The sequence below is a fragment of the Syngnathus scovelli genome, chromosome 5, assembly GCF_024217435.2.
Source record: "Syngnathus scovelli strain Florida chromosome 5, RoL_Ssco_1.2, whole genome shotgun sequence".
NCBI lineage: Eukaryota > Metazoa > Chordata > Actinopteri > Syngnathiformes > Syngnathidae > Syngnathus > Syngnathus scovelli.
The window spans coordinates 2313781-2338432 of NC_090851.1; the positions used below are offsets into that span (position 1 = coordinate 2313781).

Consider the following 24652-nt stretch of genomic DNA (forward strand, 5'->3'; position numbering starts at 1 on the left):
TGGCATTCCAATAAGATTCCTCGGATGCCTGAAAGCGGGGAGATGCAAAAAACCCCTCTCTTGTGCTGAGAACAATCGGAAATCATTTTAGTGTTTGATAAGTGAGGATGCAAAGGATGCATTTATAAAAAGCAGGTGTAATGGGATGAAGAGGAGAAGGAAGAAAGTTTATTCTGAGCCAGTATTGGGAAGGTACTGATGGAAAAAAAACAGATAGGCAAAAATGAAGGATGTGTAAGAATGCACAAATTAAAAAGCAGGTCTGAGGTAAGTTAAGGAATTCCTTGTCAGGAGAAGGTGGGGGGTAATGCCAGGGAAAAAAATCAGGTATGGGAAGGAGATGGAAAAGAGGTCACAGGAAGGAAGGGAGGAAGGAAGGAAGGTAGGTTTAGGTACAACAGGGCTAATCTCCACTTGAAACAATGCAAAGTTCGCTAGCGTTAAGGCTTTCAACTTCCGGTTATGACATTCACAATAAGATTGCCGTCAGCCAATGAACAAGCGAAATTACGTGTCAAACTTTCACACCGAAAAGCCGTCGTTTATTCACAATACAAATATACATAGAATACGTGCCATAAAAATTAAAATTTTCACGTCAGAAATGACAACTTTAAATAACCACGATAAATATACTTTTATACTAGCAAATGACTCGTCCGCCCTACTTCTGGTAGCGGGTGTTAGCGGAAGCTTGACGCTGCCATGTTTCAGAGGAGGAGGGCGACTTCAGGGGAAAGACGGAGCCACCCTGTCAATCACAATTAAGAAACCACGGCAGGAGTAAACTGGTAGGAAAAGCTCGGCCGGCGAAGGCACTTCATTCGGGCCTTTTTGTTGTTACAGCTCTTGGTTACGGCGGCCCCCCTTTCTCCTCCTCCATTCCAGTACCACCACCCCGAAAACTATGAACCGGCGCGGCGCGACGGGACCTTCGCGTCGCGTCCCGCCAACCGGGAATCACAGCACTTTTTCGAGCTTCAACTACTAAACAGAACTTATCACGGTTCATTATTGTTATTTTATTTTTTCGGAGGAGGTATTTGTTGGGAAAAAAGCGACACCGAGGAGGCTGATTCAGCTTTTATTTCGACTCCCGACAGGCGACTTTCGAAGGACTAACTGGTAAACTATGCCCCATTTCGAGGACACACATCAACAACAACACAAAATGACGCTTTTCACATCAAATGCGCCCCATTTTCTTCTTTAAAAACAACTATTGAGTGCTCCATTTGTTGTTGTTTTTTGTTCCTAGGCACAAGAGGACACTCCCAAAGGGCTCCGGAGAGCTACATTCTCTTGCCGAACTCCCAGACGGGGAGAAAGCCAGCGAGCAGCAGCTATGAGCGGGGGAAAAGTGGTGTGTTCAGGCTGGCTTCGAAAGTCTCCGCCGGAAAAAAAGTTGAAACGTTGCGTAAGTGCACCTTCCAAAATATATTGAAATATAACCTCATTGTTGTTGTTTTTGACGGTTTAACTCTTGTTTCAATTTACGTGGTGCGTTTAAACGACGTGTCATGGCTTGATTTCCTCGTGTTGGATTTATCCGAATTTGCATTGCAAATTTCTTTGGATTACTGGTACTTGAACGTAGCACGTTGTTGTTTACCTGCTGATGTTTACCTGGATTACCCCTTAAAACAAGTTCATTGACCTGTTGTTTACATGTGCTCACTGAATGGAATACAACGAGAATACGGTTTAGTGGAAGGAAGTGGTTTGCTTGCCTGCTGGTTCTTGACTGCATTGGAAGAGTGAAAAGAAAGTATGTCGTGATTGCAGCATGCATCTTAGATGCACGGCAAGGTAACTCAGTTGTGCACGGTGCATTGTGTTCACGCTTTTTTAGTTGCTGTATACTTGTAAGTTCCTGGTATTTCCCGTATTACACCACTGGTTTGTCTCACTCAAAGGCTGGAAGAACAATAAAAAGTCTCTGGATTCCTAAAATGCTTCCACCTTTGAGCTCCGATAATCAGTGAGCAAAGTCAAAGCGTGTCTGATAGCAGCACATAATGGTTTTGAAAAAAAAGAAACGTTTTTATGAAGTCAAATAGGTCTTAGGTCAAATTTTGAAGACAGGTGGAGTACTGCACCTGTATGAAATGTGCAGGCCGGTTTTGTCTGAATTAATAAATAATAATAAATTATGACTGGTGTTAGTAAATTTTAGCTTCTCTCTGAGCCAAGCAAAGATGACAAGCTGGCAGGCAGGCTACGTCGCCACTGATCTGGGAATTTGGTAGCATTTAACTTTGTTCCCTTTTCATTTCTCTGCAATATTATTTTTGTAACATCCTGCAACCTCACTCGCTTTTCGTTCCATATTTTTCGACCATCAGTCTGTTGACATGCCACAGCTGTGTTTTACCTCAAAGTATGTCATAATAACACACCATAAATTGCTTTATGCTATAATTAGAATAGAGAACAATCAAACTAATCTCTTCATCGAGATTTACGTAACATATGTTACAGTTTGTTGTTTTGGGTAACAGTTGTCCACCGCAAAATGGTGACGTAGCAAGTGGCGCTGCAAGGTAAGCAGAAAGCTCTAGATTAAGCGAGGGGATTCATTAAATCAGCTTAGCAAGTGGAACATAGAACAAACAAGCACTTTTTGTTGCCCCCCCACCCCTCTAAATCGACCTTTCCAAGTGCTTCATGAGACAAACAAGCTGGATGCAGCGTTAGCCTCTCTCTTAGCCTAGCCAAAGATGACAAGTTGGCAGGCAGGCCGCGTCGCCACCGCAACACATCCATTTGACGTCTGTGAAATGGATTGTGCCGGTCATTAATAATTGAATGTCCATTACAAACAAATATCTATGAATTATTCATAGCCGTGCTGCTACAATTGTTATCCTTAGCCACCCACTTTTGGGACTAGCGCCCGGCGGTGATGTACACCGGGGTATCAGTTACACGGCTCCGCGTTTTCGACATTATGAACACGTAATAGCCGATCAGGCTTTTATTTGCTAGCGCTTTCTACACAGAACTCGTTGTAAGACTTTTCACGCAGAGACACAGCATCCTGTAATTGTATAATTGAGCCATATTTCCTTTGGAGATTGGCGAAAGAGCTTTTCTTTTTATAGAGAGCCTAGCAAAGGCGGGATACTCACATTTTCATCCGCAACTGAATATTTAGATTTGTGATAAACCTTAGAGGTGCTTTCCCCAATTTATTTACTGTTACTACCTTGCTGGGGTTGACGTTTGTGTCAGGTGAGATGCGTAAAGCTCGAGACAATTGCCGCGGCGGGTTACGAGAAGTGACTCAAGTGTTAATCCCCGTCCTGATATCAGTCTGTCACTCCCTCCCTCCCGACACGAGAAATTGGCGTCGGCACCAACTGTTGTGACATATAAAGACTTGTCGACAATTGCCGCAGTAAGGCAGGAGGGGGGTAGTGTCAAATCGGGTGCTACTCGTTGGGCAGCAACAATTGCTTCTGTAGAAATGGCTTCTCAAAATACATTAGACAGTTGCCATGACAGGGCAGGAGAAGGGACAACTGTTAAACCCTGTGCTGGCATCACGACGTCAATATCGAGAGAAAAAAACAGAAATAATATCCTTAAGCTGCTTTGTTACAGAACCGATATAATCTCCCAAGACGGAAATTGTGTGGTGTCACGATATAAAATACTTCTGGACAGCGGCGCTTTCAATAACGACACGAGAACCGAGTGTCGGGTTGTGCGGTGTGTCAGGTGTACTATATCACACCCCGGGAAGGTCTCAAGAAACCAGTTACGAGCCACTGATACTACTTCCAAAGACGGAAATCTGCCAAGTTGACTTTGACCTCTTGCCATCCTCACAAGTTCTGTTTGTGAAGAACAGTGACGCAGGAAAATCACGTTTTAGGAGAAATATGATCATGAGATGCCGGTCGATTATCAAGGGTGCCGAGCCTGATGAGTATCTGTACAGCTAACAATCACAGCATTTTTCAAAGCAAAATATGAGATTTTTTTTAGCAACTTGGCCGGAACACTTTAAAAAAAAATGAATGAATAACTATCCTGTCTGATTGGAAAAAAAAAAATCGTCTCGGTAAAGTCAGGTCAAATATATCATCATGCGCATTCCCCGATTGCTTGTAAAATCACGGGAAACTCCTTCAGCTCGATACATGCGCCGCAATAGCTATGAATATCCTAACGGGGAGGATGGAGAGAAAGGGATGAGAAAAAATACAACACGACCTCTAAAGCAACACCATGAGCCGGCCTCCGCAGAGAGCAGCTCTCTGTTCTCTTTTTTTTTTTTCTTTTCTCATACCCCGTTCCCAGCGCCTCTTGGCAGGCGGCGGCGGCAAGGAATGTGAGCCTGTTCTGTGCTCCCATCCTGCTCGGTCAAGACTGTAGCCTGTTTTACTCGCGGATCATGCACAATTGCTGCATCATAGTCTTTTCATACCGAACCGCAAAAAGCAGGATTTGTCGTAACACTTTGACAATGAGATTCTTAGATGACATCAGCACAAGCTTATGGTTTTGATTTAGAAGTACATAGCCGGAGAATTGAGTCCTGTGTAAATCCCTGACATGGCATCATGGAATAATACCTTAAGGTCTGTCTTGGCTCCGATACTGTCTTGATGGGAAGTGAGTGGTAGCTGATAAATTGAACACCCTAGCCTTGGCGTCATGGATTAATATCTTTATATATATCTCTCATTGCTTTGATAATACTTCAGACGGCAGAAATGTATCTGGTTGACCTCAGCGAAAGTACTTGTCAAACAGGGACAATTGTTTCTGGTGTTAAACTTCAGATCCCTGTGCCCGGTTTCACAGAATAAAACTCTTAATAACTATTTTATGGTTCTGGCTAGACCTCTAAATACAGAAAACTGTCCAGTAAAAGCTTGTCGACAATTGACCAAAAAAGAAAATTTACTGAAACACGATGGAAGACGTGCCAGGGGTTATGGAACACCCTTACGTGCCTCGGATATTATTACTAGCGGCAGAAAATTGATGAACAAACGGAATCATAATCATCGCAGAATACCCTTACGCAATCTATCGGATTCCCGTCAATTTGGGGGTATTTATTAAGCCTTGTCAACATTTTCTGTGACGGGATGGCAGAAATCAGAGCATCAATTGCTGGGCCAGGTGTCAAACTTTGGAATACCCTTGAATGTCTCTGGTATGGCTCTGTCAGGATTATCGTTGGACCAAAATGAAGACCTTTAAGGATCTGCCTGCCCTGCCATACGATGCAACGTGTGATTGTTGTTTCTTCAGCGCAAAGGGGATAGCGGAGCCGCTCCCTGGCGCCCCGGCGAGGCTTGGCCGCCCCTTCCTGTGTGAGACGCTGATGGCTACCAGATGGCGGGTCAAGGGGATAGGAGGAGGGGTCTTAAGACTCGTTGTGCTGCTTTGCTGCCTGTCCGTTTTGGGTGGGCGTGCGAAAATGAATTTGCCTAGATCGAGGACAATTAGCTGAAGAGTCAGGCAGATGAGTGTTTCCTGAATGCAGGATAATCAGTGATCAATTTATCTTGATTGAGTCTTGAACTCACTCACCAGACCACCACTAAATTTAAGGGGGTCCTAAAAATGTCATTATGGATGAGGTCCATAACTGAGCAGACTGGATCAACTAATCTATAAAGATCCAAAACTCTTTGGCCGGATCATCAAATGAAAAGATTTGTAACACAGTAAAATTTGACAGTGTGACTTTGCCAAATCCATCTAAAATTGTCGACCATAACTCAACATGATTCTCCTTAGATTTTTTGTTGTCCTTTTCTGTGTGGCCCCGAAACTCTTTTGTCTAATCTTTGTAGTGGTTGCCAACTTCTAGCAGAGGAGGAGACTGCCTCACAAAGCTTGCTCGGTCAGCCTCCTCCACAGAGAAATCTGAGCGTTTCACTGGGCAGGTGTTTTCACTTTGTCACACAGAAGACTTTGGGGGGGGGGGGGGGAATAGCAGACGCACAGGTACAATAACGAAAAAGCAATCCAGGCAACTTCTTTTGTGGAATCCCAACGCTAGTTTTCAGCCCGTCCTAATCAGGCTACATTTTCGAAGTTGAAAAACCAAATCCTTAGAACCTCCAGCATCAGTTTCAAACCTCAGAAGCGTGAGGCAGACGTGCAGCACACTCCCCCGCCGTGCCTCCCGGTATAGTAACCACTCGCGTTTAAAAACGTTCAGCTGTCGTTACACAAACACTTGCGCACAAATACAGCTGGCCCTCCAGCTATGTGGCACCGTGAGATCTGACCCTCGCCGCTGTGTCTGCAGCCCCCTAATATAGCCCACTGCTGTCAGGCTCGCACAACCCACTACACCCGTTGTGCGCCGGCCAACATGTGTGCGTGTTTGTCGAGCCGGAGCCGCGTCGGAGATCCCACGTGAAATATCGCCGCCGACTTGTGTAATTTCCCACTTTGCCGTGAGTCAGACGCACAGGGATGGTCGCGGTGGGCTAATTGCGTCTTTGTTTGTTGTCGTTCGAGCAAATTCGGTCAAGTGGTGCAATTTTCGACTCGACTGACGTAATTCTAATATGGCTGCATATTAATAAAATTTAATTAAATGCAAATAAAAATTGTATGCATACCCACCCCAATTTCGTAAACTAAAACTATTCAACTATCATCAGCCTTTGCGGAACTTGGCGGGTAAAATCAAGTCAAGTCAAGTCAAGTTTATTTGCATAGCCCTAAATCACAAACAGTCTCAAAGGGCTTCACATAGCCAAAAATTGACAATTATTCTCAAAGCATCCCCTGATCTTAAGCTCCCAATCTGTCACTTGTAACCGTGACGTGAGCAGATAATCCCGTTTTAGTTTTAGGGATCCCCCTTCAGGTTGGAAATCCAGCTCTGACTTCAACCAGTGGTCCTGTTATGGCTACCGTCCCTCTTATTGCATTAGCATTACTATGGTGCTCCATGATATCTTTGGCCTGGCCTCCAGCCCGTGGACGCGGTTCAACCCGCACGCATGTGTACTGTACACACACATATAAACACACACACACACAACTGCTGGGAAAAGACACAGCAACGCTGTCAAGACTCCGCCTCCCTCGCAGTATTCATTTGCAACCTGATTAGAAGCTAAGGCGCTGGGCGACCTGCTTTGCTTCGGCCAGAAGACTTTGTTGGCCTCGAAAGCTTCCCTGGAACTTGGTTTTGGATGACTGGTGTCTCCTTAGAAACCTTCACGGTCTTTTGGCGCAGTTGGATAAACAGCAAGTTGATCAGGTCCATCATCCAAGCACTGAACTGAAGGTTGGTCAGCTGTGTAGTGAGCACGTCGTTTTAATCGCTTTTGTCTATGGACAACAAGATTTTTATTGATCTATTGACCTAATGCTACAGCTAAAGCTACGTGAACATTGCACGTTTAAGATGTAGCAGTGCTTGAAACAGGTGAGGTAGATACCTAGCATCGTTGTTTGATTTCATTAGCTTGTGCTAGTAAACATCAAGACGTGTTTACAATTCTCGATTTGTTTGATTGTCGAAAGTAGAGTTATCAATCGATCCTTTGTGTTTGCTTTGGTCCCGGCTTGTTCTCCGATTGGCAGTTCAAAGTGGGAATGGTCATTGCGCAGTTGTTCACGCGCCTCATTTAAGAGAGCATTTACGCCATCTCCACCTGTTGGTTCAGCTTGACCTTTCCTTCTCGAATGATGTGGGACAACCTTTAAGCCGGTACAAGATGGCTGCCGCTCCCCGTGCTGCCTTGTTTTCACCGCTGGATATATGCCATGTATTTTGGACTTAGCAGTTTGTATACATACTGGATCTAGACCTTGGACTTATCAGTTTGGAGATGGATGTGGAGGTTGATAGCAGTAGATGGTTACATGCTTTATTCACCCCATTGGAGAAATTAGATTTGGTGTTCTTAGTATTGACTAAAAATCCAATGGCGAGACTTTGGCTTTTGAATTTGTTTCGAACAATTTACTGTAGCAGTTTGGCCCGAGACTCCACTTTTGGCCCGAGACTCGATTTCGTCAGCGGTTACAGCCAAAGCAGGATCGTGCCGGGCCAAAGGAATGTGTGGAATCCCAACCGCACCGCTTTGACATGCGCATGTGACTCGACTGGCGATTTGACTTAGCCGGGCGGACAAGACCGTGCATACTGCAAAAAAAAAACAGTTTCAAGGTTGCAACTTATCTGGTGTGGTGGGAGGGAGGGATTCCGACAGGAAGACGCAACAACAAACGGCGAGATACGGCGGGAATGATCAACATGTCCCGTGGTTGGACGGGATTACCGCATAGGCCAACCTCCTAGCCGTTGAATAGGGCTCACTGTGCGAGGGACGCTAATTAAGCTCATCCAGTCTGGGAATGACTTTCAGCAGTGATTCCCATTGCTTAGACAATGGAGTGAAAGTAATATGACTTTGGAACTTCATGTCGAGGAACACAATGTTTCTCTAGCAGGTTGTAAATGTTTAGCCATGCGATGAGGATTTCTGCAAAAAAAAAAATGCTGCACGTTTTGACCCATCATGTCGTTTTCCGCCAAGCTAGCGATCGGTGGCCTGATTGTAAGCCCGGCTGCTACGAGCTAGCCCAAGTAGCTTTTATTTATTTAATCTTGGGACCAATAATTGCCTCATTCAAGAACATCTTCCAGAACACCTCCATCTTTGAAGCCGCCGACAAATCCGACACGTCAGCGAGGAAAGTTTTCTCGTTTTGCCTCGTGACATTGTTGCCTGCTACTATTAGCATACAAGGAATTCCTCGCATTCTTCCCCGCACGTTCCCTTTCAACTGAAAGTGAACGTCACAACAGAAAGCGTCGGCGGCGGAGAAGGTGTTGCCCAGTTTCAGGGGACTTGTCTGCAGGTGTGTCGTGGAAAGTTTAGCAGAGGAACAAGCCCGGGCACGCTCCCGGGCCTCGCCTCCTGAAGGTTCACCCTGTGACGTCTCGTCCTTATAGCTGAACAGACGTCAGGCTCAGAGGAATCAGGCAGTGCTTTATCTCCAGCTCCATTTGTCGGAGTGGATGGGCCTCCGAGAGAGAGAGAGCAGCTAATTAGATCAGCTCAGAGGAAACCTCTCACTGCCAAATGTGATTTGTATTCCTTTTCATTGGACTGATTGGATTAGACTTTTGGATTTGAGATCAGTTAAGGCTGCCACACAGAGGATGGACCGACCAGGTCAATAAAGGCAACAATGCACAAACAGAATAGAAAATCAGTCCGTCCGTCCATCCATCCTTCCGTCATCCAATTTTATTCCACTTTTCTGTGATTCAGACTTCCAGCTCCCTAAAATACTCCATCCAACACTTCCAGGAGAATCCCAAGCTGTTCCTTGGCCAGACGGGAGACACAATCTCTCCAGCATGTCTCCTTCCAGTCGGATGAGCCAGGAACACCTCACTAGGGACTCGAGTTGGCCGCTGGTATCCGGAATGTTGTTCTTTGGATCTCAAAATGAAAGAGAAACCAAGAGATACGTGTAACAATAGGAATTTAGCTTCCAACAGAAGATCAGCATGGAAAACCTCTAAATGAGGTCTCGGCAGGTCCTGGAAAATTTCCAGGTCATCCTCAATTCCGTCCGTGTCTGCCGCACCTTGCTTGTCATTGTAGACCATTTGAGTCTTCTAAACTAACGCTGATGGAAAGTAGGTGGGTGCAGTATTTGGCACGTGGGTGTCGTGTAGTGGAGTAGCACCTTGATATTTTTGGTTACCTATCTCGTGGGGGGGTGCAGAGGGCCGGCCGGCGTAGGTTTTGTGCTGCACGGGTTAGGGTGGGCGCTTGTTGCCAGGGGAGGCGGTGTGTGTTATTTTCAGTCCATTGTGTCTACTTCCTGTAGGTCAAGGGTTATTGGAGCAGGGTGTTGCAGACTGGACAGGAGTAAGAAGAGGAGGGGAGGGACGTCAGTGCGCTCGGCAGGAAGCACGGGCACACTCGACCAAAAAAAAAAAAAAAAAAAAGGGGGGCTGGTCGGCGACTCGCTCGGTTTGCGCTGCCCTTTTTCACTCGGATTATGCTTCAAATCCAGGCAACGTTTTTTGTGAGATAACCAGTAAGTGATTTTGTGTTTTGTCTTGTGTAGCGACTCGTTTTGGACTAGTTCATGTGCCAAGTTGTGAGGTTATTCTTTAACCCCAGTGTGGAGTGCTTGAGGTAATTGACAGAAGAAATGTTTTGACTCGTTTCAAAATTAGCACCGTTTAATGTTCTATATCAAATTGATCTAATGAAATAATCTGTTTCCCATTCATGCAACGCGCCCATCGACTTTTACGCCTTGTTTATCTTGGTAGCGCGTGGCCGGTCTAAGATCTCGGACACGTGAGTGCCGTTGAACCTCCTGACACCGGAGGCAGAACTCGTCGCGACTACGATCCAAATATTGATGCGCCCGTGTCCTTCAAGCCATTCATTTTGGTTCGGTATTCAAAATGATTAGCCAATACCTTCCCGGAAACTTTAACCTCTTCAAAATGTATCCAACGGAGCATTTCACACAGAAGCCAGCAAAGCAGGAGATTGCCTCACCGCAAACGGAATCCTGCAACCACACCATGACTCATTTACAACTCTGATACCAGGTGATGTCGCGTGGACTTCATTCACGCTGTTCAGAGCGACCGATTTCCAAGGTCAGACGTTTGCTGAGTCCATTTTGATGTCGTTTATTCCACCGTGGCAATTTCGCTGCAGGTGGCGGGACGGAACTTTACAAAACCGAAGAATTGTAAGGTTGATTTTTAGACCCCCGGTTCTTCGAGTGTCTTCTGCACGTAACGTTTTTTGCTGAAATTTAGAAAAATGGCCGAATGTATTAATCCGTATTATCATCTTTGAGGGTCACTTGTTAGCCGTAGCATTTTAGCATTCCAAAGATAGCACCCGAGTGTCCCCCGCTAACATAACCACGGTGACAAAAGGAGGCAAAACAGGAAACTTTTTTTTCAACTCTGGTGTGTGTTTGAGTGAGAAACAGATGAGCAGGAAGATAAAAAAAAAAAAAAAAAATGCTAACAACGTGGAAACTTCCACAAAGGGATGTTATTTTGTCTTGTGTGTGTTTTTCCTTTCCTCTTTGGCTCTTTCACAACCCATGTGCATGTTTCTGGAATTGCTGCAGGGGTACTGGGAGTGTGTGTGTGTGTATGTGTGTGTGTAGGGCGAACACCGTTAGCGCTTAAGGGCCGCTTTCGATGCGACGACGTCGGCCCACGTTAATGTTTAAACCGGAGTTAATACTTTACCCTCACGTCGAAGCTTTCTTGAGCGCCTGGAGGATTTTCGGGCAAGTCACCGGAGGACCACGCACCCGAACAAAACTGTCACACTTCTCCGTTTACGTTCTCTCAGTCTTCCCGTCACTTTCTATCCCCTGCGACCAATCTACTGAATGTATGGAATGATGACATGATAGTGAGGTACCCAGCCCCGCCCCCCCCCCCCCCGGAGATTTTTGTGGAGCCGCCCCGGTTGACAATTCAAATCAATTTACATGCTTTGGGAGCTGGATTCTTTTCTTCTTGACAATTGTGGTAAGCAAGATTCACATTGAAAGATTTATCAGGATGCGAGATTGACACTTTAATGTGAAGGACTGAAATGATTTTTCCACCATGTTCCAATATTTGGAGCTAGGAATAATCATAAAAAGAAAATTAGTATATTTTGAGCATTTTTGATACGGGTAATTTGCTTTTTATAAATACTTTTTTTTAAATACTGATTTTCTAGATTTTTTTTAAAATTCAGATTTTCCTCTGCACAGTATTGCTGCTACGAGGCCACTTTTCAATTTTATTTAATTTTTAGATAAAACATGATGCAACGTAATCTATGCTCACTCAATAGTCATAATTACAGGAAATAGTCATACCCCAAAAAACTGGTCATTTGCTCGGCTTGTCTTGAAACAGTTGGCACTTATTTTCTGGTCAGGTGGTCGAGTGAGAATTTCACAGCTGCACATGAAAGGCAGGGCAGGGCGGGAGTTTTGCGGCTGACTCGAGGGCTCATGCGCAAGATAACAAGTTTGTTTTGATCGCGGCGGCTTACCGATCCATACATTGTTCATGCAGAGAAACCCAATCCCGGTTGTCGCGGCGCCGTCTCCTCGTCGTAATCCGAGCCGGCGTTCACAAAACCCGGGGCCTTTTTATGGCACGTAAACAAACACACGTGCGGCGTCTTTGCGTTACACGCCGGGCAGATGCCAATTTATTTCTGGCGAAAAGCAAGAATGCACGAATGTGACCTCGGAAGAAATATGCCAGGCCGCATAGCGCCAGTGCTGTTTTTGGGCCGGTGCCAACTTGCCTTTGCTGTTGCCTTAAATTGCCAAAGTCGCACAATATTTGCATTTTTAAACCATGTTGACCATTTTATTAAATCTACAGGCCCAAAAAATTATTTAATGTAAAAAAACAACAACTGAGTATTCTTCCATTGCTTTTTATATTTTTTAAAAATAGATGTCTTCTCACTTTGTGTCTTATGGAACAAGCGAGATTCTCGCTCTGTGCTTTGCTGACCCATGCGTGTGGGAAGATGGGACGTGCGATTAATTTAATTTTTTTTGCTCGGTTCAACAAAGATTCACTTTTATTTTCTCTCCGGCAGTCGAGGGATTAAGGATGACATTCAACACGTTACGAAGATTCGACGAAAGCTCCTTATCTTTGTTCCTAATCAAATGTCCTTCAGGCGTACGTTTATTAGGTTGTGGGGATGTGCTGATGACATCCAACAGGAAGTCGGGGTCATCAACTACGTGCTCCCTCTCGCCGCTCTGCTCTGCTTGATAAGATTTGAAGGTGTAAACAAATACTGCACCACTACATTGTTTGTTTTAACAGACACGGAAATCAAGACATTTTGAGTTTGGTATTTTGACAGTTTAAACTATTCATTGAGGCAGTTATAAATATTTGTAGGTGGTGTTTCAATTAATTATTTTTGTGCTATTAGCAGCGGTGGTCCGTCGAAATCTATTTTAGCGGATCAAAACGTTCGAATGATTGGAAAGTTGAAATATTAACAATCGCGCCGCACATCCTTGGCCTCCAGCAAACGGAGGACGGGGTGGGGGGGGCGTTATGACGCGGAGGCCGAATGGCCGTTGCACTTTCGCCCACCGGTTAACTGCCCCGCGCGGCGCTAGCTAGATATAAAAATAGCCAATGCGCGCAAGAATCCCAGTCATGTCGCGCAAACAAAGACAGATTTATACAAGTGGCGGCACCGAGTACAGACGAGCTTTTGTCGCCGAGAGGCCGCGAGCGCCAAATGTGACGCTCTACCCCTCCCCTCGACTTTGCAGAGCGCTCTTTGTTCCCGCGCAGACCTAGTGACCTGATAGTCAGGCACCGTGCGTACTTGTTTACTGCAGTCCAACTGGATTGCTGTGTCATGGAAATGCTCCGCGGCTGCCATTTAACGCAAATACGGCGTAACGCTCTGCTCCATGACGTTGGTCAAATCACGTCCAGTCTATTTTGGTATTTGTTGAACCTGGTGTCATCATGATTAGATCTTTGTGTGGCTCTTTCTGGAATGCAAGCCTTGGCTAGAAGTAGAACACGGAGATAAGTAGTAAAATATTGTCTGTCTACGTGTGTTGCTGCACCAATACATGTGATCAAATATTCAATCGAGTATTTCTTTAGCATTGCACAAAAAAATATGTTCTCACGGGAACAACTCGTCCACATTTTCCTCCACCAAACACAGCATGGAACCATTACTGTGGATGCTCTCTTTAATTTCCTGCATGGATGAGATACAGATCAAAGCTAGAAATAAAATGCCAAAATGTTTTTGCCGGCTGATTTTAACAAGACCAACTGTGATGATTTTGACGCCTTTTTATTCATTCGCCTCATGTTTTTTTTTTTTTTTTTATATCCAAATAAAAATGAGGATGAATCAGTGCAGGTCATTTGCCCACAATCCAGATGGTCTGGTTACTCATTTTTTTGCTAAGTTGCTAACTGTGCATCATTTATCGCTAAGCTTAGCAAATGCTAATTTTTATTTTTATTTTTTTTCCCAGGCTACATTCCTTACAGTTTAAAAACCCAGCGTTCTTCCCATTATCGCTCTGACACATGAGCTTCAAATTTAAGAGCCCGCCATGAGCGATTAGCATTTAGTGCACTTTAGCTTGCATCCCAAATGCACATCCAAGCTTTTTATCAATGCCATTAAATAAAAAAATATTGCCACAAATGCTCAGGTGTGATGATGAGATGTCCATGTTTAGTTTGATGGACTTTCACGGCAAGTGTTTCACTAGCATCAAATTGCCAGGATGTTCGCTCGTGAACCGCACCGCCACAAAATGCCTCGTTGAATCATGAGCCCCTCTCCATCATTAATAATGTGACTCAACTCACTTGGCATCTCCCCCTGACCCTTCCTAACCTCAGACCTTCAATACCTCCTCTGTTTGCGCCCCCCACCCCCTCGGGCTGTAGGAACTGGGTGGGACCAGTGGATGTTGTCTTCCTGTTTTTCATCCTATCAGGATCAGGAGACTGTGGAAAAGGGGGAAGAAAAGTTTAAGGACAGCTGTGATGCCAGGAAAGGGGGTGATGGGTGGGTGGGTGGGTTGGTTGGGGGGGGCGTATGCCAGTCCCCATCCTACTTGGTTCCATGCTGTCCCATTCCCAACTCTGAGACAAGGCCAGCTCCCGAGAACTGAAGTTGGCACCGGATTTAGGAGGATTGATCTTGAGCTTTACCGCCAATTATGGAACAGGATTGATTCTGGTTTCACACTCGTTAAGGATTCCCCACTTGAGGTATGTCGGGGTACTTGTTGTAGCATGGTGTCATTGTTTTGGTGAGTTTTTGCGGTATTTGGTGGTCAATTAAAAGCTCGTAACATCAAGTATTGCATGGTCCCGTGCTTTCGCCCCCTATAGGCGAGGCATAAAATACAATCTTTAATCAAAACAATTACAAAGAAAAGTTTGAAAAGCAAAGCAATAAAAAGGATCTGACTAAAATTACGCAATGTCTGTTTCTGTGTGACTTGTCATCTTCTGGAAATAAACAGATGGCCCTTCATTGTCGTTTTGCAGTCCCACAGTGTGCTTTGTTGTGTGTTAGACAGTGTCACGCTATTTACCGACAGTGATGGAAAAACCCATGCGATGACTTCGGTTTCACAATACTTGCAAGACAGCGTTGCAGGCATTACGATGGAAATCTAATTTGGAGTTAGAAGGGCTTTGAAAAAAAACGATGTGAAAGCCCACAGATGGACGAGCTCATCACCAGCTTCATCTTGAAGCCGACTCAGCCTTGGCAATTTGAATTGCTTTTAATTTATACTCATCATTTGATTGACGAGATAAAAAGTTGAAGAACATTTTGCATTTAGCATCATGGCTAACTGAAGGACTTGATGTTTTGGAAACATCCACTGTGTACTGTATAACTGGAGGACTTCCTCCTTTTTAAAAAAAAAAAAAATCAAAATATTTACCACCAATTTGCATAACAACCCTTCAAACCTGTCGTGTCACTTTTACTGGAATTTCTTACTCCCCAGCATTAACCTTGTTTTGATCGGACTAAGTCAGTCATCTCCATTGCCCGGGCCGCCTCGCTGAAACCTTAGCTCAATGTCCCCCTTTGCATCCCCAAGTGGGTAACTTGACCTAAAATGGCGGCGTCGTATGCCGGTAGGGCAAAGCGAGAGACGCAAGATAACAATAACACAAATGTTCCTGTGTGAGGTTTTGTTTGTTTATACTACACTAAAGCAAACGGGAAATGTTGATCGTGAGCACATTACTGATAACGGTGATATGAAAGGGGAAAAAAAATTCTAAGTTTTAGTGCTTCCTCGGACTTTGGCCGCCAGTAAAGTTGCGAGGGTGTTCTGAAAGCTCTTGGCCTGCTCACAAAGAGAGACCCCAGAAGAGCGAGAGAGAGCGTTGTCCTCAAAACCCGGCACTTGTCGTTCCCAAAAGCGACAATCAACAAAGCTTGTTATTAAAATTCCTCACACACAGTATGCGCCGTTATCTGGCGGATCTCTATGTTTTCTTTCGTAACGCTTCGGCTGACTTTGGTATTTCGTGAAGCGCTCCTGGCCTCATGTTTGTGTTTTTTTTTAGTTTTGTTTGTTTTGTCATTGAATTGTAACGTGCCCTTGCCACCATTATTCACTGGCAAAATGACCTCTTACAGCTTTCATGTGAACTAATAATTAGCCGCTTTGACGCTGAGATTCTGCAAAATGGCAGAATTTAAGACCCACCATGTTTTTTATTTGTCGTCGGTCGGATTATTGGATGTAGTATTTCAAACCTGCTTACATAAAGGGTGTGCACACTTTTGCAACTATACTAATCTTAATTTCGACTTGTCCCCTTTCATTTTTGTTGTCGGTCGGATTGGTTGTAGTATTTCAAACCTGGTTACGTGAGGGGGTGCACACTTTTGCAACTACACTACCTCTTAATTTTGACTTCCCCTCTTATTTTTTTATTTGTACAAGTCGTGGGCCGGATTATTGGATGAAGTTTTTCGAACCCGCTCACCTATTTTGGTTGTTTTTCTTGCAGGCATGGAAGAAGCGGTGGTTTATGCTTCGCAGTGGCCGTTTGACAGGCGACCCAGATGTGCTGGAGTACTACAAGAATGACCACACTAAGAAGCCCATTCGTGTCATTGACCTGAACTTGTGCGAGCAGGTAAATTTTCTCTCCAAATACATTTTTTTTTTTTTTTTACTGCGGCGCTTGTTCGTAAATCTTGGACGAAACCGATCCTTAGGTGGATGCCGGGCTGACGTTCAACAAGAAGGACTTGGAGCACAGCTTCATCTTTGACATCAAGACCATCGACCGGGTCTTCTACCTGGTGGCTGACACGGAGAAGGAGATGAACACGTGGGTTCGCTGCATCTGCGACATCTGCGGCTTCAACCCCACCGATGACGGTACGACAAATATTCTCGCACGTGGCGTTTCCACGCAGCATAATCATGCTGACCCATACGAGACGGCGGGATAACGGGAGGTGTGTGACACGAGCGAAATATTTAATTTCCTCACACACATCAAGACCAATAAAGGTTTCGAGAACTTAATTTCCTGTTCCCCGTCGCTTCTAAATATCAGCAAGATGATTTGAAATGGTCACAACCAATGAACTGAGAGAGACATGCTAAAATGGCCGCCGCCCTCTCCCATCTCTTTAAGAAGCTGCCAAAGCTGGCCAGCAGTCGGCCATCGGCGGCCCGGTCGTGGACACGCCTCCGCACACGGCGCTCGGCAACGCGATGGGCCCGGCGGCGGCGGCCGCGCTGACCGCCGTGCCGCCTCCCTACCAGCCGGTCAGCGTGCGGCATCTGGACTCCCAATCCAGCACGGAGGAGCCTCAGGATTACTTGTGGCTGGTCAACTGTGAGAGCAAAAAGCCCGACGCCAACAGGTAAGAGTGACGACCATCTTGCCCTACCCACCTTTCTTCATCCCTACTGGACCCCCCCGCGTAGTTCGGTGCCGCTTCGCTCGTCTCTGGACGGAGACCGGGAGTATTTGCTCCTGGAGGAGTGCGAGAGCAGGACTCTTCCTCCTCAGGCTAGTCTGTGAGTGGCCGGCCATTCAGTTTGAAAGTGCCTGCCGTGTGCCGTGTTTGACCCGGACCAAACTAAAACATCTTTCCAAAAACCTTCCGGAAGGTGGTTGAAGCATGTTTTGGAATTAACCAACAGCATTTCAGTGTGGAAAATGGAGCTTGAATTCAAAACGGTTTCGTACATTTTTACGAGGACTCTACAAACTCAAGGGTCCATGTCTCGTCCTCTCAGAGCCCACACCGAGTGCTCCAAGTCCACCTCCTCCGAGACGGACCTGAACGACAACCTCCCGTCCCACCGGACGCCCACGTCGTCCACGTCGTCGGCCAAGCACGGCTCGCAGAACGGCTTCTTCGCCGGGCACCCGGCCCCCGCCTCCGCTTCGTCTCTGTACGACTCACCCCCGTCGCGGGGCGCCTCCCTCCGGAGTGACAACGGCCTCTACCTCCCGCGCAGCTACTCTCAGGTAGGGTTGATATCTTCACATACAAGTGCCCACTTTAATGTGAGTGTCCCTATCAGGACACCGTGCTTCTCCCCAAATCGGCCTCATCCCCCACGGCCCACCCGGACCTCGCCGGCGACGGGTCCGAGCTGTACGTCTTCAACACGCCTTCGCGGAAGGCCTCGGTGGAGTCGCAGATCCGCAACATGTCCATCACCTACGACATCCCGCCCACGCCGGGAGCCAACGCCACCTACCAAGTCCCTCGCACCTTGTCTTCCTCGGAGGGCGGCGGGGACGTCTTACCCCCTCCCAGGCCACCTAAACCCACTTCCGGACCGCCACCACCCCCCGCCGAGCGCTCTCCAACAGACACTTATTACGTGCCGCGCTCGGCCTCGGAAACCGACGGCAACTACTGCGTGCCAACAAGTGGCGGGAATAAAGCGTTACGCAGCAACACGATCGCGACGGTCGACTGTTCGCGCCTACGCAAAGGTTTGTTATTTTCTTATTGGCATCTGTGCTTTTAGGCGAATGTGTTAAATTTTGTAAAATTTGTCTCATTTTATGTATTTTATTTTTGTAATTTTTTGTATTTAATTGCATTTTTTATTATTTATTTGATTATCTTTTTATTTTATTTTAGATTTTGGTTCCCAGGACTGCTACGACATTCCCAGATCATTCCCGTCGGACAAGAGCTGCTCGTTCGACTTCAACGAAAGTTTCAACAGCTACTTAGTGAGTTGTTCACCTGCACTGACTTGGTGTTAGCAGGTTAACCGCTCAAAAAAATATTTACGAAAATCGTTGTAACTAAAAATGGCGGGTCTCTTGCAGAAAAACAAAGGCATGGTACCCGTGGGCAGCCAGTCCTCCGAGGAGGTGGACCAGAACTACGTCCCCATGAGCGCCAATTCCCCGTCCCACCATCACTCGGGCAGCTTTTCGGAGCCCGTTCACGAGACCAACTACGTCCCCATGACGCCCAGCACCATGGAGTTCTCCTCGCTGGGCAAGCAAGTGCCGCCGCCCGCCCACATGGGCTTCCGCTCCAGTCCCAAGACGCCGCCACGGAGGCCTATGCCTAGCGACTGCCAGCCACCGCCTGTGGACCGGAACCTTAAACCGGATCGCAAAGGTAAGCCCCGGACTTACAAACCGGCCTGTCTTGTCGCTGTGGTGGTACCGCCAAGGAAATATAAATGTAATAATTCCAAGTTTTTTTATTCAAGTTCTTTTAGAAGGTAGGTGAAGATTTATCTGGCACTTTGGAGAGCTAACAATATTTATAGACAAATAATAAAAAGTAAATTCACCTCCATATGACCCCTTAGCAGAAACTTGAAGGTACCACCACTGTCTGTTGTTTGCCGGGGCGCTTGTGGAATGCCGACTTTGCAGTACGCGTCAGTGTTAGTCGCCTTAACCAATTTGTGTGCCTGCTTGAATGTCCGCCATGAGTAGCAAATACACTAACTTGCCCATCTTGAAGTATTTTGGACCTCCGTGACATCCTCATAAAACCAAAACACTGAGCTCCTTGTCAAAGGGCTCTTGAACCCGAGGCACCCTTGCAGACTGTTTATGGGGTTACGCGGGATCTATTCGGAGTGGTCCCCTTCCATCCCCTTTGTTTTGCCCGCGTGAATGGAGCGCTTTGATGAGCTAGCGCCGAGCGAGGGGGGAATTACCATCTGGGCTAAATGCTGAGTAACGGGAAGGGGGGTGGGGGGGGGTCAGCGAGGACATGGAAACTAAAGTCAAATATGGAAACCACAGCGAGGAAACGGGACTTGGCTAGATTTAAATGTTACATCCGAAGAGTGTGACGCTCCATGTATTGAGATTTTTGTGCCAAAGAAAAAAATATCTTAGCCTGTCTGAAGAATTTTAGTTATTTATCCCAAACATTACAAGTTGTCAGTCTTGCATTCGCACCATGTGCGTGTCAGGTTTTTTTTTTTTCTTGCCGCAACACGCCTCCGAGGACTCTCCGTGCTTCTGCACAGCTCGTCATGCATGCACAGCTGTGATGTCAGTCTTTGTGTGGGAAGTTGTGTGGTGCATGTTTTTCATGAGGGAGGGGGGGGGGCTATGTGTTGTCATGGCGATCATAATCGGACGGGGAGAGGGCGAGCTGGGCAGCTTTGCATGGCGGGGGAGTTGGCATATGATGTGATATAAAATGATTACGTCTTCTTTCGCCAATCAGGTCAGAGTCCGAAAGTAATAAGATCAAAGGGGGTCGGTTTAGAGCGAACCGACTCCCAAACTGTAGGCGAGTTCCCGCGGGGACGACGCAAGGGTAGGTACCCCCTCACTGAACCCAAAAAGTCTTCCTCTTGACTCTTTTTGCATGTCATCCTGGTGTTTGGGTTCTACTATTGTGTAAGATAATGATAAAATATTAGTAAGTCACATGCTATCATGACACATAAGGCACAAAAAAATGTTTATTTAAAATCTACCACCATTAACCAGCCACTACTAACTTAGTTTTTCTATGACAAAGTTGCCCATCATGACCCGGTTGTGCGTCGTTTCAGGTAAACCCGCTCCACTCGAGATCAAACCACTGCCCGAATGGGAGGAGCCCTGCACGCCGGTCCGCTCGCCCGTTACTCGCTCCTTTGCTCGGGAGTAAGTGTGCGACAAACTTTATTTTATTTTTTTTGTTCTTCTTAGTGGTGACTAGAACCAAGGGTGTGTTCACATAATTCAGCCAGTTAAGACTCAATCATCAATCAATTAATTGTTGAACAAATAAACCTCTTCAATTTGATGACGCCTTAAAAAAAGAACTGCATTTTGTCTCCACTAGGTGGCTCCACTGAAACGACTTTTTACTCGATAGCCTCATTTGACTCAAGTTTTTTAACATTCACTAATATTATTCTTTTTATTTTTTTAGGACACTTTCCTCCTCTATTTTGGTTGTTAGTGAACACATCCTTTTCCACAGTCCACTCAAGTAGCCACTAACCTTCCATGCATTCATGTAGTCCGGGGGATCCCCCCCCCCCCCTGACACTTATGTAACTTCAGCGGCGAGCTCTATTTCCGTGTTGAATGTCGCCGGGGCTTTTGCGGGCCCCTGTATTTGTTTCTCAGTGGTGTGTTTGTGTGTAAACATTGTGAATGCCGCCCAGTGTCTCTAGGTTCCCCATGCCCGCCCGGCCCTCGTCGGGGCATAGCACCGCTTCCAGCACTGACTCCGAGGACAGTGATGAGAATTATGTAGCCATGCTCTCTAATATGAAGAACCAGTCAGATGAACCAGTATGTAACACACAACGATGCATCGTTACGCTCAGTCGAAAACGTCATCTTGTCATATACAGTGGTGCCCTTCCCCCAATTAATACACATTTGACATTTAGCACATAATGTTGATCCACCCAATAAGATTTTTGTTTTATTGGACCTTGGTAAATTTTTTTTAAATATGTTAAAATTAAAAGATGAAAAAAAAAAAAAATCTAAACAGTCCAAATTGCAGGCCTTCCGGTGTAATTGCGTAATCGCCATTCCCGTCCGTCTCCCACTTTTCGAGTCCCTGCTCATCTCCCAAAGCCAAATGACCGGCCGCTCCAGACGGACTCCTCCTCCTCCCCCCCTCCCTCCCTGCTGTTTTTCTACTTTACTTTTCATTCTCTATTTCTGTTCCTCTGCTTTTCAGGTTTTCAGTTCTCCGAAGAAATCTGCTTTATTTGTTTTTTTGGAATGTCCTTGAAGGCGCCGTGAAGTCGTTTTAACCCTTTTGTTCGCCCTTTCCAGCCACTCACCACCTTCCTTGCTGCGCCGTAATCCCTCGAGTTCTTCATTTCTTTGCCTTCATTTGTTTTACCTGCTCTTCTCCTCTTTCCTCCGCCGCCCCCTTCCTCCTGCTTTTTTTTCTTTTGCGTAGAGAGGAGTCCTTCTACTGCACGGTCCCCATCACCCCCATAAAGAGGGAGGTGGAGGAACTTGACACCGTAGAGGAGGTGAGCAGGGTTGCAAGGCTGGAACTTGCCACGGCCACAATTTGGGTGTTTGTTGGATCTTGGAGTGGATTTTTTTTTTTTCTTTTTAATTGTGATCGGCGGTTTTAGCTGCACGTCTGTTGGTTAGTCGGATTAGTCACCATCTTAGTTCTAATCACTCCACCCTACATGTTAGTTTTCAAATTAACACAAGGGCAAGGTCTGAATATGTCACGGGCTGTCACAATGGCGCAAATGTCATTGTAATTGTTAAACTGAGAATGATTAAAAAAAAATCTAAATGATTTTAGATAATTCAGAGCAATTTCATGCTCAAATTTCTCAACAAAAAATTTTTTGTTGTTATTGTGACAGCACCAGAGTGAGTTTTCCATCGCTGTAATTTCCTTTTTCCCTCTCTTCTATCAATCAGACTATCTTTTTATTTTTATTGTGGCTATAGAGCACAAAGCTGGGCCCACCGATGACGGTCGACGGCGGGAGTAGCCCCATGGTGAAGCCTAAAGGAGACAAGCAGGTGGAATACTTGGATTTGGACCTGGACTCCGGCAAGTCCACTCCACCTCGGAAGGTAGGCGGTGTTTTTGTATATGTATATATATATTTTTTATTTCTGTGCTCACCCCCCTCTTTCCTATTTCAGATGAAGAGCAACGGTTCCGGCATGGCGGCGTCAGACGAGCGCGTGGACTACGTGGTCGTGGACCAGCAACGTACGCAAGCCCTCAAGAGCACCCGCGAGGCCTGGAACGACGGCCGCCAATCCACCGAGACGGACACGGCAACCAAAGGAGCCAAGTGACCTTTTTTTTTTTCGTGTGTGCGTGGTTATCACAACCGAACTCCTCGCCCTTCGTGGCATTTCCGTAACCACTCCGCCATCTTCTGGTTTTTGCACTGCCGGCGGGAATTTGCGGAAGTCGGGGGAGCGAGCGGACCGGCCACGATCGTTCGTCAATTCTTACTAGCAGGGGTTTTCTGTCACCACTAGTTGAAAGACGCTCGTCGTAAACAGCGGCGGGAAAACGATCGGCGTCGAAAAGACGGAACTTGTCAACCGCTGCTCCGGTTTGAGTTTCGCTGGCGGTCGGAGTCCGTCGACGTGTACAAAAAGTGTTATGTATATACATCGGAAGACGTGTTCTTTTTATTTGTTCGGAATATTTAGCATGTTTGACTCGGAAGGTGCGCAGATTCTGCAGGGTAGAATCCTGCTGGTATGGTGACGACGCACCCGTCGTCCATCATGGCGATGAGCGGACGCATTCACTGTGAGCTTTTACATCATCGCCGACACTTTTTTTTCTATAACTTATGCGAAAGGTATCAAATAAGTTCCGAGCGTCGAAATCAGGTACGCGTACTAATGACCTGTAAAAGTCATCACTAATTTATTTGAGTGTCGTATTCTCTGTACGTAGAATGTTTCCACGGTCCATTCGCCTCATTTCTGACCCCTCTTCGGTTTATTTCAGACTGGTTACTATCGTCAGGGACACAAAATGGCCTTACTAACCTGTGAAATATCCCAAAAGTGTGCTGTCTAAGCTGTACATATTTTTTTGCCATTGATGAAATTTAACATGTACCTTTTTTTTAGAAAACAAAAACGTGCCTACTAAAAAAAAAAAAATTAAAAACGCCTTCATTGGATTTTTTTGTTCCCCCCCCGCAGTATCTTTGTGATTATGGGATGCCAAGTGGATGACATCTTTTTTTAATCTTGCAAGAAAAATGTACAAATTTCCAAGTGGACTAAATAAAATTCAAAGTCAAGTGTGTCTGCTGTTTGTGTTGATAAATGTACTTTTCACACTGTTTGGACGGCTACTACAAACCATCATATTTATTATTAATATTGTATTCTCGACATGTTTTACCAGAAATGACCACTAGATAGCGCTATAGTTTGAAGAACTGACCATCGCCTTTGTTGCTGCTCTTGGAATGCTCCTCCTCCAGGCTGAAATGTAAATACGACTCCAACTCTTACCTCTACGATTACTTTGACTTTCTTAATGGTTCAACTATATCACATCTGCATTTTGCTGTGTCATGTCTGCAGGCTCCACCGTGCTCATTATAATTTAATGCCAGACTGCACCCAATCATAAAAATGCAGTCTAATGCCATTTGCGTCGATGCGTTGACCTTAAAAAATTGCAAAAGAGTTGTGAAAATTATGCTTTAAAGAGTTGAATTAGAAATTATGCAAAAATAATTTAAAATGATTTCAAAATGCCAGAATACCTGTGACCTGCAGGGGGCGATAATGTCCATCATCTTCTGTTTTTTTGCAACGATGCACCCAATTATAACGCTCCTCCCAATTAAGTCCCATGAAAACAGCATGTAAATATAAATAAAGACAGAAAACGGATGAAAAAAGCAGCCATATGCTAAGCTGTCACGCTCTCATCTAACAAAGTGACGCCAAATGTTTAGCAATTCCATTTGAGTGATCCGCAGGGGAACCGCGGGACATTATAGTCCAATCTGCTCTATGTAGCTAAAGTGACGGAGACATCTGCGTTAATCACGTTTGCTTTGTGGGGACCTTGCCAAGAAAAAAATAAAATAAAATGACGGCTCCAGGAGGGATACGAAGTAACAAAGAAAT

At 45.7% G+C, this 24652-nt stretch overlaps 1 protein-coding gene across 13 annotated transcripts; it reads left to right on the plus strand.

Moving 5' to 3' along the window:
- Positions 1–694: 694 nt before the first annotated feature.
- gab1 (GRB2-associated binding protein 1) lies at positions 695–23813 on the plus strand. Of its 13 annotated transcripts, XM_049719990.1 has the most exons (15): positions 695–1125; positions 1259–1417; positions 16580–16708; positions 16791–16956; positions 17219–17450; positions 17515–17607; positions 17830–18064; positions 18121–18541; positions 18693–18787; positions 18887–19187; positions 20262–20354; positions 20596–20689; positions 21199–21328; positions 22475–22603; positions 22676–23813. In XM_049719990.1, exons 2-15 carry the CDS (start codon positions 1346–1348, stop codon positions 22832–22834), a joined length of 2349 nt encoding a protein of 782 aa, XP_049575947.1. In that variant the 5' UTR covers positions 695–1125; positions 1259–1345; the 3' UTR covers positions 22835–23813. The 13 variants fall into 13 exon arrangements, 11 of the variants coding, with proteins under 11 accessions (XP_049575947.1, XP_049575948.1, XP_049575940.1 ...); XM_049719983.1 differs by lacking the exon at positions 17515–17607 and having other exon boundaries at positions 696–1125; XM_049719985.2 differs by lacking the exon at positions 17515–17607 and having other exon boundaries at positions 696–1125; positions 17222–17450.
- Positions 23814–24652: the final 839 nt, after the last annotated feature.

Bases quoted from the DNA above. Each gene is read 5' to 3' on its own strand.
- gab1 (XM_049719978.1), top strand. From the start codon at position 14,594: ATGGGTGGGTGGGTGGGTTGGTTGGGGGGGGCGTATGCCAGTCCCCAT. The intron at 17,451-17,829 runs GTAAGAGTGACG...TCGTCCTCTCAG, and splicing joins AAAAAGCCCGACGCCAACAG to AGCCCACACCGAGTGCTCCA. The intron at 18,788-18,886 runs GTGAGTTGTTCA...GGTCTCTTGCAG, and splicing joins AAAGTTTCAACAGCTACTTA to AAAAACAAAGGCATGGTACC.